The sequence below is a fragment of the Leuresthes tenuis genome, unplaced genomic scaffold (genome assembly GCF_036924035.1).
Source record: "Leuresthes tenuis unplaced genomic scaffold, fLeuTen1.0.hap1 SCAF_8, whole genome shotgun sequence".
NCBI lineage: Eukaryota > Metazoa > Chordata > Actinopteri > Atheriniformes > Atherinopsidae > Leuresthes > Leuresthes tenuis.
In genome coordinates, this window is record NW_027325362.1 from 36,367,347 (window position 1) to 36,383,021 (window position 15,675).

Here is a 15,675-nt window from a genome sequence, read left to right on the forward strand (position 1 = left end):
AATGAAACATGGCCCTGCTGGTAATTCTGATGCTTCTTTGTCATCACTTTACCACAGGTATATCTCAATGTGTGCATCATTCTGTTAGCTACTAGGTAAAAATAAAAAAAATTAAAAATCAAACTTAAGTGCTCTCATGATACTAATTTACCTGATGACAAAAAAATGGGACAACTTTAAAATTAGAAGTCATATCAAGGGACAGAAAATAGCTTTGTTGCCCCTCCCCCAAAACAGACTGTTACTCAGTTGTGGAGAAGCACAAATTGTCCTTGTTTAGCTAAGTTAGATTAAATACACTTCAAACAAAAAGAAACATACTGTCCAGCATTAATGCAAAACACTGGTATCGGGGTTTGAATTGAGTCTTTTTTCTGACTAATCATTGGAAGAAAATGACTTATATTGAAATATCTGAAATATCTTGCTTGGACAGGTCATGTGCAAAGTAGTTTGGACTAAGCTTCAGACTGAAATTTTTTACTGGAGATAAAAATATTCCCTTGGCACCTTGAACAGAAGCAAAGACATCCCTGCAGGAGTTTAAAATACTTACTATAAGTCCAGGTTATAAAAGTGACAATACAGAAAAGGGGGTCTAGGTTGGTTGGTAGGTAAGTAGGTTGGCAGGCAGGAAGGAAGCTTAATTGATTGATAGAACCAATATTACATTATATTTTTTCTTACCTCACTAAGTCTGCAGCATTGGTCCATATACTCCTCTAGACTGCCACTAGCAGCACTCTGCCTTAGAGACTCTGGCACTACATCATTGCCGATCCTTACATCACATGTTTCTGTTGATTGCTGCGGATACCTCATATTTTCTGTGCAGGTTTTTTTAGTCAAAGAAATAGAATCTTCAGATTGTTCCAATTTCTCCCCATCTTCTTCAGAGCTACCTTCTGAAACCTCACTTTGGTCCATGACCTTACCTATGGTCAATTCTACTGTCACAGCTGAGGAACTGAATTCCTCTTTGTGTATGAACACATTGTCTTGAGTATCCACTGTTGTATACAAACTATCATCCACTGAGTCCTTTGCCTTCTTAATCTTAGAGCTTGATGAATTTAAACCTTGTCTATTAGGGAGACGATTAGGATCAGAGTTTAGGTTGCAGGAATCACAAGATGACTCTCGACTGTGGACCACAAAGCTATGTTCTGAGTCGGTAGGCGTGGATGGAGAGGTTGCTCCACTGGGCATTTCCACTCCAGAGTCCTCTGATTCAAACTTGTACAACCTTGGGAGCTGAGAGTGTGAGAAAATGGCAGACATGTAGTCTGAACCACACTCCCTCTGAGGCTGCATTGACTTGTCTTGAAGATGGGAGTTTATCATAGAGGCTTTGGTGAGGTTCAAGATGTCCTGGTCAGAAACTGACCCTGTAGAAATGGTTGAAACAGAGTCGTCAGCCCTCAGGAGCCTTTCATTTAAGTTTCTGAAGAGCGTCATTTTTGTCAGGACAACCCCTCTGTCCAGTACTGTATCTCTGTCTCCTTTTCCTGTAACAAAAATCAAGAAATATACATTTATTCTAGTAGTCTCATTTCAACAAACGTTTACGTGATTTGTTAAGCAGTTCTTCATCTGATTCGTTGGCAGTATAATACCATTTTTAAAAGTACTATAAATAAGTGTAACACAATGAAAAATTTTGTCTGGTTTGACACCACTGTGAATGTTCATGGTTTTGATTATAATTGATGACTTCAATAATGCAATGGGAAACTCAACATCATGTTTAGAAACAACTGTGGTCAAAGGAACCTCCACTGACTGCCAGCAGCATTTTTTGTATCAAAGACCAAAAGACTCCCCCGCCTCATTCCTGGGCTTCCTGTTCATAATGTTTTCACACAGTCAGTAATGTCCTTGATAAAACTCAAAGGAAATAAAAGACCTTGAAATACCTGAGTTAATCCAAAGTTCAGTGAAGCTTAGAGCTGCAAGAGAGTGGATTTGCCTGACTCGAAGATTTTCTGCTGTAACTAGATTATATAATGCATGACCAATGTTATATAAGTATAATCAATTTAAAGGGCATTTATGGTCAATATTTCATTCTGTAGAAGCACAGATATTTGACTCTTTTTGTCACTATCAGTCAACTAATTCTGGAGTGGATTTATTTATTTGTAAAATGGCATGCATGCACCAGCTGCAATTTGATGCTTAAGGACTAAGGACTGGTCTTCATATAATCCTGACTTATTTCACTCAAATACCACAGGACTAATATACAGCACCATTTCTCAGGGTCCCCTAACTGCATGTCCAGCTTTGATCTGAAGCTCCACTTATGACTATTACAGGGAGCAGTCATGTGTCTTCTTGTCTTTTTTAGTCTGTGTAATTTGATATGTATCGCTGTCACTCAAACTACATTCTTTCTTCCCTGCTTAACTTTTAATTTTAATGGAGGAAAAAAAAGGCGGGATAAATGATTTGTTCTGTCCCAAAGGAAAAGAAAAATCCTATTTATGCTTAAATGTCGTTTTGCCTGGCTAGTCACATACTTTAATAACATATGCACTTTAGATTACTATAATTACACCCTCCAGATCACAACTTCACAAGAGCAGTGGGCACATGACTTCCTGCACTGTGATTTGGAGATTTTACCAAAGAAAAAAAGAGATTCAAATTTATTTTAAGTGGTGATACTTTCATCCTCATCTGTGGGGAATTTCAACTCCACTGTGGAAGCAAGAGTACTTTCAGGCAAATATGTTCCAATATCAGAGAATCTGAACCAAAGCAGAGGTCAGACTTATTGTTGCTAGGCACAGAAAAGCAGATGTCTGTGTATGTGGGCACTAATTTCCCTCTGTGAGGTTTATTTGAAGCAGTGGAAGATGTGAGCCTGGGAGGTGGAAGGCAGAATGGTGTTGAATAATTCTCAAGTTCATAGACAGGTATGGGATATTAGTTGAAATTCACTTTTGATTATAACTTGACACAAATGGAAATCTCACAGTGAAGCATCTTCAAATTGGGCCACTTGTTAAGACACACAACATTCACTCAGTGATTAAATTAGGTTACTTTAGATTCATGAAGACACGCTGCAAGATTCATTTCAAGATTTTTGGCCATAAGAATCTTGTCAGTCATCAAACCACCAACACACCTGTAATCCTTGAAAAAAACAACAACACTAGCTTGACATGTTGATGTGAGCAGGTCTGACAAAACACTGATATAGTACATAGTGAGGCAGTGTTTGGTGGTACCATGTCAGTTTCTGAAAGCTCTGAGCCAGGTCTCTTCCTGAGTTAAACAAGGTCTGTGTTTTCTTACCTCGGTTCAACACAAACACAGAGAGCTCAGACCTTTTAAAAAACAACATATTCAAGATTCTCAAGATTTCACTAAAAGCAGCACAATGGACAACAAGATTTTATGTTCAACCAAAGGTATGTCTATGTTTGTATTTATGTATATATACTCACACTTTACTGCAGAAGGCCACTTAAAAAAAATGTATAATACCTTTAGTTGAACATGAAATTTTGTTGTCCATTCTGCTGCTTCTCGTAGAAAACTTGAGAATATTTAATATTTGTAGCCCAGTAAAATCATTTCCTGGTTTTGAAAATGCAGGGGAAAATAGTTTGTCACTTCATCAACTGGCTTATTGTTATTCGACTGGCCTCACTGGTCCTTTTGAGTCAAACATTCATTGTGCATTCATGTCTATGGTGGCACAAATCAGTGTTTACTGTCTCTTGCCTAATCTCTTTTAAAGTTAGAGAACAATATACACTGATTTAGAATAACCTGTCTTGCAAACAGTAGTTATGACATACAAAGCACAACCAGTGTATCTCCCAGACTTATGGAAGTCATACCATTATTCAAAAAGAAAGCTTTGTCTTCAATTTGCTGGTTTTCCCAGAGCTCCTACGATTTGAACATATTTAGCATAAATATGAATGTTTCCAAGGGGCAGAGCAGCACTTGTATTATTACACTTTTCTATTATCTGTGTAAAATAAAGTTCGATTAATTGATTTAAAGAACTGCCACAGTCAAGTGAGTACCTCACAGAAACAAACAAATTAAATGTTAAGGGGATACTTTTTACTTTTCAGTTCTTTTCAGGAGTGGCGACCTGGTCCAGGAGTCTCTTGCCCAATGACCGCTGGGATAGGCTCCAGGCCCCCCGCGACTCAACCGACGGATTAAGTGGGTATAAAAAATGGACCATTAAAAATTGATAGTTTTTGAAAAAAATAATGAGAACAGACGTGTTAGACAGTAGCTGCTTAAAACCTGTTGAAAAGCTCAGGACTGTTTTACTAAATTTTGCTGTTGAACTGTTTTTCATTAATTCATGATTTCCAGGACTAGCTCTAGAATTACAATTCCAAGATGCAGTGGGACTGAGTATATCAAGCAAGCAAAAACCAAGCTAACCATAAAATACCTGGTACCTCTTTCACCACCACCACCAATAGCTGTTTTAATCATAAATAGGTTGATTAATAACACATTTGTTAACTTTGTAACTCCATATATCTTTTTTATGTTTATTTTTACACATGGGAAGGCCAAGGAAATGTTGTTTTAGTTAAATAACTAAAGGCCAGTAGTGAACATTACCTTCAATATGATTGACCTTGTTTAACTAAAACCTTAGTCTTGCTCTGACCCTCGTAGGCACTAACTTTTGTGTCTCCACTTCAACCAATCTTCAGACAAGGCTGCAAAGGGCCCCAGTCAAGAATGAGGCCCCAAAGGTTGGAGGACACTTTGATGCTTTTTGTGTGTGCGTGTGTGTCATTGTTGAAGGATTTAAGGTATTTTCAGATCAAACAGTGACTCACTGAACAGCCTGGAATCTTTATAATGTATGCATTATATTGTATGTTTACAGAAGTATAAATATCATTGAGCAAAATACTGACCAAACCAAGGTTAATATGTATGTCAAGTCTCAGCCACATTTGAGATAGGCTCTCTATTATTTCAATCCTTTCCTTCGGCATTTCAGCTTTTTTGTATAAGAAACAGCAAACGTATTTTTCCTTTGTAGTATACAAACTGGAAAAACACCATTGACCATTTTCATTCAGTTTGCAATGTATTCTTATTATATTATGTCTATTTAGATTCTGTCAACATAACAATCAAATAAATGACGGTACCATGCACCTTGAATTAATTTTCAGTGCAAATTTAATTTGTGCATTAGGGTGACATGTAATCAAAAAAACAAAGACAAACTCTTCCTCAGAAATAAGACTTATTATCTTATTTTATTAAGAGTGCAGTGGTGCAAAACATATGGTACTGGTCAAATGGTCAAATGAGTTATCCTTCACCATATTCATGACTCCTACATTGAGGAGATCAGATGGCTCTGTAATACTGGAAGAGTTTTATTGGTCTGTTTTGGGTCCATGTGTGACCCTGCAAGAGCCAAATTTCATGACAACCAATCAGAAATTATTATCTGTTTAGGTGCTGCATTTATGTTCAGTCTGCACTAGCCAAATACAAGGCACATATATCTAAAACATCATCTCAAGTCCAGTTAAAAAAAATAGTCAGACCAGGTACTCTGCATAGACACTGAACTTTAGTGTTTGATGTAGCTCATGTACCAGATAGTCCAGTGGGAAAGTGATCCTCAGCAATACCAAGCTGTGCTGAATGCAGCTCTCAAAAACTCATCTGCTGCCTTTGATTGGTTCAAGACATATTTTCTCAATTAGCAGTATTATCAAGAAGCAGATGTGTTGTCAGTGACATAACAGCCCAATAATTCACAAAGCAGGATTGTGACAATGGAAAAATTACATACAATATGTGAAAGCCCATAAGTTTCTGGAGACCAAATATTAGAAATTTTACTTCTGCAACACCATTTTGACTATTACGTGGAGAATTAGCTTTATTTTGTTACATAGATTTTCAAAGCATGCCTGTTTTTGTAAAGCACCAGCAGACAATGAGAAGGCAAGCAAGTTAACTTTAATTACACGCTGTAGTCACCCGGCCCGACTCAAGCGTGTAATCTGACTGCTTGCTATTGTGATACAGTCCTCGCTTGTTTTTTAAATCCTCTCCATGCAGTCAGTCAGCTGTACAGGTGTTGCCCCAAACTAGTTGTCCTTATCCTTCACAAACAACGCAAACAGATATTCTATCCTATAATTGTCCACACAGGCTGACTCAGCCTATTTCCAGTCTCTGTGCCTGACTAAACCCGACAACGTATCATTACAGACAGTTTGCCTCCCCCAACTCATCCGAAAGCCTGTTTGCTGTCTAAAACCATCCCTCAGCCATTTCCCATCGTATACATGTCACATTCCAGGTAGAGCTACTAATCTCTTACAAAGTCAGAATTTCCAAATTTCCAGGACCAATTAAAGTAGAGTAAGTAGTTTGTCCTGCAGCCTTCTTCTGATTTCTTGAGCTCGAACTCCAAAAAAAAAAGCTCTAAGCTGTCCAGAGAGCTGCAGGGAAAACACAGCTTTCATCCAGGGCTTTACAGAGGCCAAAGAGTGTTGAGTTATTAAAAAACATGCCACTCCTACTAGATCATTTTATCTAAACTGTCATTGTTTTAGGCAAAGGAGTTATATATGAATAAAACCTAATTGTAAAAAATATGTATAATGGAGTGACGACTTTATTTAAAATGTTTTGGGTTTTTTTACATTTTTTTTTATCTGCCTTCACTCACTTGACTAAAACTTGTGCCAAAGGTGTCATTAAAGTTGAATTCCACCAATTTAACATATCAAAGTCTGGGAAGCCTTGAAGAATATCAATGACTTAATGAATATCGGCAGGTAGATCTACAGGCTACAGATCATTAGTCTCTTTGAGCATCAGTTACTAAAAACTCAAAAACAAATCTCATAAAAAAACGGGTTCAAGACCAACATATGATGAACTATGTCCCTTCTGAGTTACATTCAATCAAAACACAAGACCTTACCCATTTTCGTGACTTAATGGTTTGGTTAAGCAATAAAGTTAGTTACGGTTGAAAATTCATGTTTAGGGCTTAAATACATTATTTTTGCAGTGTGACCATCACCCTTATGGTTGCTTTGGTTACATGTAAATATGACAACACTTGGTCACTTTGATCATATTTAGGACTAAAATAAATGATCTTATTACCATATGACTAAGCCCTTCACCTTGGGGGATGCCATTTCTACAAATAACATGTAGTTGTTCTTGAAAACAAGACTCAATCACAGAGCAATGAGGCCAATGGAGGCACCAGGTTGAAATAATGCATTGAATAAACAGGATCATGTCTCTGCAGCATCCATTTTGATATCATGAATACGTTAATGATAAATAAGGCAAGGCAAGGCAAGGCAAGTTTATTTGTATAGCACAATTCAACAACAAGGTGATTCAAAGTGCTTCACAGAGACATTAAAACAGAAGAAATAAAAAGCATGATTTAAAATTTAAACAAAAGAAGGAAATAAGAACAATAGATATAATCAGAAAAAATTATATATATGAAAGATAAAATCAATAGTTAAAACATGATTCCGTTTTGAAACTCAAGCTTATTCAAATGCAGCTGAAAATAGGTGTGTCTTCAACCTGGACTTAAATACTGAGAGTTTCAGCTGATCTGAGGCTTTCTGGGAGTTTGTTCCAGACATGTGGAGCATAGAAGCTGAATGCAGCTTCTCCATGTCTGGTTCTGACTCTGGGAACTGATAAAGAACCGGATCCAGATGACCTGAGGGGTCTGGAAGGTTCATAGTGGGTCAGGAGGTCACTGATGTATTTTGGTCCTTGACCATTCAGAGCTTTATAGACCAGCATCAGAACTTTAAAGTCTATCCTCTGATGGACCGGCAGCCAGTGGAAAGACTTCAGAGCTGGACTGATGTGCTCCACTTTTTTGGTCTTAGTGAGGACTCGAGCAGCTGAGTTCTGGATGAGCTGCAGTTGTCTAACTGACTTTTTAGGCAGACCTGTAAAGATGCTATTACAATAATCAAGCCTACTAAAGATGAATGCATGGACTAGTTTTTCCAGGTCCTGCTGAGACATCAGATCTTTTAGCCTTGATATATTCTTAAGGTGGTAGTAGGCTGACTTTGTTATTGCCTTAATGTGTTTGTCCAAATTTAGGTCTGAGTCCATCACTACACCCAGATTTCTGGCCTGGTTGGTAGTTTTTAGATTTATAGATTGAAGCTCTGTGGTGACTTTCAATCGTTTATCTTTGGCTCCAAAGACAATTACCTCAGTTTTGTTTTTGTTTAGCTGGAGGAAGTTGTGGCACATCCAGTCATTAATCTCCTCAATGCATTTCCAAGGGCCTGTACAGGCCCTCTGTCTCCTGGTGACATTGTTATATACATCTGTGTGTCATCTGCATAGCTATGGTAGTTTATTTGGTTGTTTTTTTTTTAAATAAAATGCAAATTCTACCACTGTGCCAGAGGACTTTGGATCAAAAGAATGTCTATGACCTGTAAGAAGAAGACTGATCATTATCCTACCTTAGCCCAGCTTAGGATAAAAACTGGAAGCCGGATGAAATAATTATCTGCCTTTGTAAAAAAAAAAAAAAAGTAAAAATAAATTTTTACTTCAATTAAAACACACTATTTGTATCACTAATTGATTAACACAATTAAAGTACAAAAGCTTTTAATACAAAATAATCTTTGTGTTAATTTACTAATAGGATTGCAGTTGTGGTCAATTAACTAAGGGTTAATAAAAATGATAAAGGTGGTGAATAAGTATTCTTGGATCATATTTTGCAATATGCGAACAGCAGTTTTATAATTTCAGTAAATCATCTCTTTAACACTGTAACAAGGCCATTTCTGGCAGCAGAGGTCGACCTCTGCATTGCTGTAGCAGTGCCTTTTTTTAGTAATCAAATTTGAATTGGTGTCAAGACAGTGGGAATTTGAAATTAAATTAACGACTGCATGCAACTCCTGAACTCATTCCTCATTTGCACAGAGGCTCCCCTAACCCACAAAAGAGGTATATTCCTCAAGTATTTAGTCATTTTACAGATGTAGCCTTCACCCTCAACAGCGGGCATGTGTAGTCTACTGCCTTTTCATGGAGTTAAGGGTTTGTGTGAAATTCTTGGAAGTTTTTTAGGGTTGCAAATGCAGATGTGTAAGCCCTCGAGCAAAACTGTTGGATCAGTTGGCCTCTTAGATACTGAGCTCAGTCATAAACAAGCAGTGACAAGCCTGCTATTTTTACTGCCCAGATGGGTTGTCAGTCCCCTGTAAGCATTTAGTGTGGTCACTGCTCTTCAGGGGCTGCATGAAAGAGATTTGAGTGGAGAAGCTAATAATTATTGAATGCTTCAGGAAAGAACACCTGCTTAGTGAGATAAAATATTGTCCATTTAGATAAAATATTATTCAATGTACAATCATCTGAGTCTTTAATGAGGTTATAAACTGATTATGGTCAAGCCACCACCCCTAAATCTTCTGATAAAAACTTTAATGATCATGTAGCTACCTATTTTTGAAGCATTGTCTGATTCAGTCTCAGTAATTATGCAATGTTAAAATGATTTGAATCAAGTTTACATTATAGACAATGTATAATTCATAATAGGCTGTTAGTGGTCATCTGCAATCTTACTTTAGAGTTTAAAGCTGATTCATAAAAATCCAGATACATGTACTCCAGGTACAAAAATTCAAGAATTCCCCTGAATTACAGTTTATTTGCTGTCAAACATGAAGTTACTGAAATAAACCTAAACACTAATGTATAAATAAACCCTGGCTTTATGGGATAAATTAAGTGATTCCATTCAGGGAGTGTCACATGCATAGCCCACTTGCATCATTCTCTACTGTGATGTTACTGGGTTCTTGAGTGCTGTCCTCAAAACCTAAGGATGATACCCAGACTACTTCTAGTTATCAGTGTTAATGGGGACTTCCAGCTCTGCTCTGTCCTATCACAAACCATTAAGATAACACAGGAATGTGTAGAAGCACTGTAACACAAGTTAAAGCTCCTTTGTATTATTTTCCTTTGTCAGTATAGGGTTCTTATCCCCTCAGAGTAAAGGCCATTGAAATTTGATCACTTTTCCCTGTCCAGGCAAAAACAAGGTGCATAAATACCGGGCATTTTTGTAGCAATTTACTGAAACTGTCAAGCCCTAAATTAGTCAGGTACGGACAAACTTTGAAAGGATTGCATTTGCATAACACTATTATATAAATATATTTATTTATTTTCCATATTTAACCCATTGCACCCATTAAGCCTTTTAAAACTACATTTGAGTTTTCTCTACCACACACACATTCAGAAACCAGTGAACACAGATATCATTTAAGGGTTCAGCATCTTGTCAAGAACACGTCCCAAAGCTATGGACCACTGACAGACTTTGAGGGAACGGGAAGAGAAAAATATCCTGTAGATTTCCTCATTTTACATTGTAAAGGAAAACGTTTAATCAAGATGCCAGTTAAAAACATAGTATTACCAGTTTTGAGCCTTTATATATGCAAAGGATATAACAGGAAAGGCGGGATGGCATGGGTTACTTTACAGTATCACTTAGAGCAACATTTTTAAAAAGTTTAACAATGTCTAAATTCAATAACATGCAATTTCTCTTTATTTTATTCTTGTTGCCTGTAGCCAGACTAATTTTTCAACAATGAGCTTTTATATTAAACCTAGTCTTACCACATCTGCAAAGTGTGTCATTTGTCACTGACTCAGTGGTTTTCTTGTTTTTCCAAAATATCTGTCCTTGTGTTTTATTGTGATGTTTAAAGTATTTGGTTTTAATGGAGTCTTGTGGGGAGTAGTGTTAATTAAGAGCAGGACAAAAATCAGAAATAAGCTCCATGGTAACTTTTTTTTCTCTTTAGTGAAATGTGCACTCATATATCTCGATATTGTGATTTTAAAAGTTGTTTTCCTTTTCATGGAAGCGAACCGGGAAGGTTTGGTATAACTTCAACTCAGTCACACCACAACTTCTAAGCAAATCACTCAATCCTCCATATCAGTCAGAGGACAAAATAGACTCCCCATTATAAATGTCACATATACTTCATGCACCAATTCATTCTTCTCAGCAACTCAAATTCCTTATATCTGAGTAATGTCTGACAACTCCTCGCCGAGTAATACAATCCATAACAGAATTCCACTGAATCTGTTTCTGTGTTGCAACTTTCAGGAACTATTCAAACTACACAAGATTTCAAGAAAATTGACTAATTTCTTTTCAAGTTGTCTGTATTCTCATTCAACAAAGAGTATCGGATTTCAGTCAACTGTGTCAAGTTAAATGTTAAAGAAAGGTTGCTATTTTTACAGATTCAGTTCCTTACAGAATCTACCACTTCCTCCCAAAATCTATACAGTGATAAAATAACAGAAGCCCAGAAGCCCTCAGCATTCAGAAGCTGCTCCCTGCTGAACTGTACACAATGTGTTATCTTTACAATGGCCTTTTCTCTCTACCCGAAGTAACAAGGCAAACATTGTGATGGCTGTCACACAGAATAAAGAGGCTCCCTCACAGCAGCAACAATGTGTATATTTATCGTCCCTCCCACTGCAACACAACTGTGGAATTTTCTCCTAGGCAGGTGTGGAGGCTCATACTGTAAATAAGCTGACAGTGATAGCTGAGCAAGGCTCAGGTCTGGAATGCAGAGCAACCTGATGCCAGGATTAGAAAAGGAAGGGGGATGAGACCAGCAATGCTCAATGTGTTGTTGCAAAGTCCATATAAGTTATGATATGGACTAGGGGCATCATATAGTGAGCTGCAACACCAACTGACAGCTGAGCATTGCACTGCTTATGAAACGATAAGCTCTCTTTTGTCTTATACTGCATTCTGAAACTTACACCAGTATGTTTATTATTACAGTGGGTCAGATGACTGTGTGTGAATGAAGTCTTTTGCTTTAAGAAACTGTAGTCAAAGAAACTGATACTTTATGTAGCTTTAACGCAGTGATATTTTCTACTTTAGCCACAACTTTTTAATGATTGCACACAATCATCAACACTTTAAGCCTCTTTCAGCAAATGTTACTTTTTATCATGTTCATTCTCCAGCAAAATGGTTTCCAACTGATTTGTTCCAGCAGAGGACAAAGCTGGCAAGTAGTGTGCGAGACCAACCCAGAGCTAAAGGAAAACTGGATAGTGGTCTGCTCACTCTCAGCCCCACTGTGTGGGGCTCTAACTGCCCAGTCAAAATTTTGATCAGAGGTTGTGGTCCTCCAGAGACTGTTGTATTGTTAAATGCTAACTACTCTTATTGTAACAAGCTATAACTCTCTGCTAAATTGTAACTATTTTCAGCTTTTCAGTTACGAGCATTTACGTGTTAAGAATTAGTGTAAATGTATAAAGGTTTACTTCTTGAACATGGCTGGATTCCAAAGAGTCCTGAATAGACCCCCAAATGAAAGCTTCTGTTAACTCTTTTTTTTGTTTTCAAAGCTCATGAGACAAATTAGCAGCTACTAGTTATGCTGCCTCAAAGTGGTCCATGTAATTCATGCTAAATTAAATTCTTATTTTTCTGTTGAGAAAAATTCTACGTATCAGTAAAAATAGAAATATTCAAGAAATATTTGTTTACATGTTATGTTTATGACACATACAAGATTAGAACTCTACTTTCCTTGAGAATTATAAATTGCTCTGTTGTATCAGCCTTGCTTTTCTATAAAGATTACATACCATTACATCCATCCAGTCCTATTAAAACAGACACATGGAACAGGAGGTATAAACATGTGCTATCTTTCTTTTATATTTATGAAACCACAGCAAATGTGTTTTGTTACAATTCTCAGGTTTAATTAAACCCTGATCTGTCAAATTGAATGAGAAAAGTTTTATGACAGAAAAAATTGAGTATCAGATTTTATGAGGTGGTTTTGGAACCTCCTTAATGTTCTTTGTCTCTTAGAAAGAAATTTTCACCTACTGGGAATTCATTTAAAATCTCGAGACTGCCATATCATAGACAATGATTTCACTTGACTAACAATACATTGACTTACCATCCACATGTCCCTGTAAATTAGACTCAAAGGGTGTTTCACACTTCTTCAACTCAGTACAAGTGTCAGCCACCTATAGTGCAACTGTTTACGGGAACAAATGCCTTGAAGAGTTCAAAGAGTGGAATGGCTCTAAGTGTCTAGAGGTGATACTGGATTATGACGAGATTTGTGGAGTGATAAGAGTCAGAAATATGAAATAAAACACATCCTGTGATTGACATTTTAGTCTCCATCTAATCTCACAAAAGACATACTTGTGTTACAACATATTTGCGAGTATGATTAATTTGTGAATATAGAAAGATATCACTTTACCTTTCCTCCAAGGAGCCAAGATAGAGAAGGACTTTTGCCAGCTGATTACCAGCCCAGCCTTTTTCCTTTTCAAACTCATGTTGCTAAAATTTTCCAGATGTTCAAGAAAATTCTATTTAGAAACAAAAAAGGAAAAAGAACTTCCTCAGAGATCTCTCAAGTAGATTATTCTTCTTTCAAGTTCAGTTGTACAAAAAAAATGCTGCTTAAGAAAGATCCTTTATGGATGCTGTCCTCAAAACGCATCATGACATCTGTGTCTACTTTCCCGTTCCGGACTTGTGGGGTGCTTGTAAGTGTGTATGTGAATGTAGCCAATTCCTCCAGCTGAGAAGAGTAAAGGGGTGGGACAGTCATGAGAGAAGGGGGAGGAGCAGCAGCCCGCCACGGGGGAGAGGTGTAGTTGGAGGGAAAGGCCTAAGAAGGAATGAGATTTACTATTAGTCTGAAGGTGAACAGGGAATTGCAAGAGCTATAGGAACATGAATTGTTAAATTCTCCTTTCACTTCTCTCAAAGCTTTAAACTTAAAACAGTTATTACACTTTATTACACGTATGTACCACCTAGATCCTGTAACCAGAACAATTAAACAATTAAAGCAACATATTTTACTGAAGGTCTACATAAACACACACACAATAATCAGACAAGGGCTGGCACAGCGGTACAGTGGTTATTACTGTTGCCACACAGCACAAATTTCTTGAATCTTGGCAGAATCCCCTTAGTGTACTTTAGTACACAGTCCAAAAACATTCAATACTGCACCCAGAAAAGGACAAAGGAAACTATATTCAAGTGTCTTCACTTACTAACTTCATGGAATGTAGAAATATTTAAGACATTCTAGAATATATAAACAGCAGCTCACAAAAAAAGAACAGCGTTTAGAGGCAAAGAAAGGATGTTTCAGGATTGGGTATAAAATGACCTAAGGCTGAGGCTGTATTATGAGTGATCACTAAGCCTTTATATGGAAGACTGACAAGAGGATAGTGGTATACAGCTGCTGATGCATTTTTGACATGACCGCAGCAGGTCTTTATAATTATGTACTGCATAATCAAAGTTTGGGCTGTTATAAACCAAAGCAACACCAAGAACATGTGTTGTGACACATAATTCTTTATTTTTTAAATGCATAAGTTCTATTTGTAGATCACATTTAGTTGGCTTTTGTATGTTCAGTTTTGTTAGTTTCTTTTTCTTTTACCTGTTGACCTCTGGGATAAGAGGTTTCTGGAGCAGCAGTGTGGCATGGATGAAGAGCTGATTGGGCCATACCAACAACAGCTGCATCATGGGGGGATAATACATTTATTTGTCTTAAATATTTTGTATTTTCTTCAATTTCAGTTATTTACTTAATCTTGTTTGATTAGAATTAGTATAAAGTAACTGTTAAACTGTTTTGGATCTGTTAGATAATCTTTGAATATGTTTCCCTTCGTGTGTCAGACTGGTCTGATCAGCCAGTATCTAAGTCCCCTTTGTTTGTTGCATGTTAGGTCACTTTAATTTTGTTGAAGTTAGTTTGGAGTTACTTTGTTGGTTAAGTTGCTGTAATGACCTAAATTCAGTTTTGTTCATTTGACCTCTTTTAAGCATCCTGTGTAGTTAGTTGATTTAGTGCATTTGATTGGGTAAATAAAAGCCATTTTTCTGGAAACTATCAGTGTACTCACAGACCAAACGACTCAGTTTAACGACACCTGGTGGGATCAGCCAGTTGAGGTCACAGGGCTTTTACTTTTCTCCACCTAATCATATTTTTTTTCTACTTTTGATCACCCATGGTGTTCTAAGGGCAGATGGGATGTGTAATCCCATCACCATGTGCTGGGTTTGCCTGTTTGAATATTATATTAATATTATATTATTTAAATATTATACTTTTGTGTACAATGACAGAAATAATGTGTAAAAATGTTATAAATGCATTAAACCAAGATACATGTATGCAATTTCAAAGAATTACAAAATGTAGAAATGTTCATTGGACAGTGGGGAAAAAGCAGAGTACAAATACATAATAGCTGCATTTAAGGCCAAACCCTGTAAATCAAGGGTATTTTGTAGTCATTTCATGAAACTGTCTTGTCCATCTACACTAATTTTCTGCATAATTGTGGTTTCCACAAGTAAAACAACATTGCACAATGTATAAATAAAATATGTACCTTTAATCAAATCTGATTTTCTGCACATTTACAGTATTAGTTATTTTAGTGAATTGAACCATGCAAAATGAAAAACTGTACATCAATAGGTATATTTTAAGATAATACCTGTACATTGAC

At 36.9% G+C, this 15,675-nt stretch overlaps 1 protein-coding gene across 1 annotated transcript in view; it reads right to left on the bottom strand.

Annotated features, from left to right (window-relative positions):
- Positions 1-13,653, bottom strand: part of LOC140312650 (uncharacterized) — a 53,283-nt gene extending 39,630 nt beyond the window's left edge. The window contains exons 1-2 of the mRNA XM_072390418.1: positions 13,374-13,653; positions 688-1,508 (exon numbers count right to left, since the gene is read on the bottom strand). Of these exons, the coding sequence (XP_072246519.1) occupies positions 688-1,508; positions 13,374-13,452 (900 nt within the window). The 5' untranslated portion in view covers positions 13,453-13,653. The remainder of the gene's footprint in view (positions 1-687; positions 1,509-13,373) is intronic.
- Between the last annotated feature and the right edge of the window lie 2,022 nt (positions 13,654-15,675).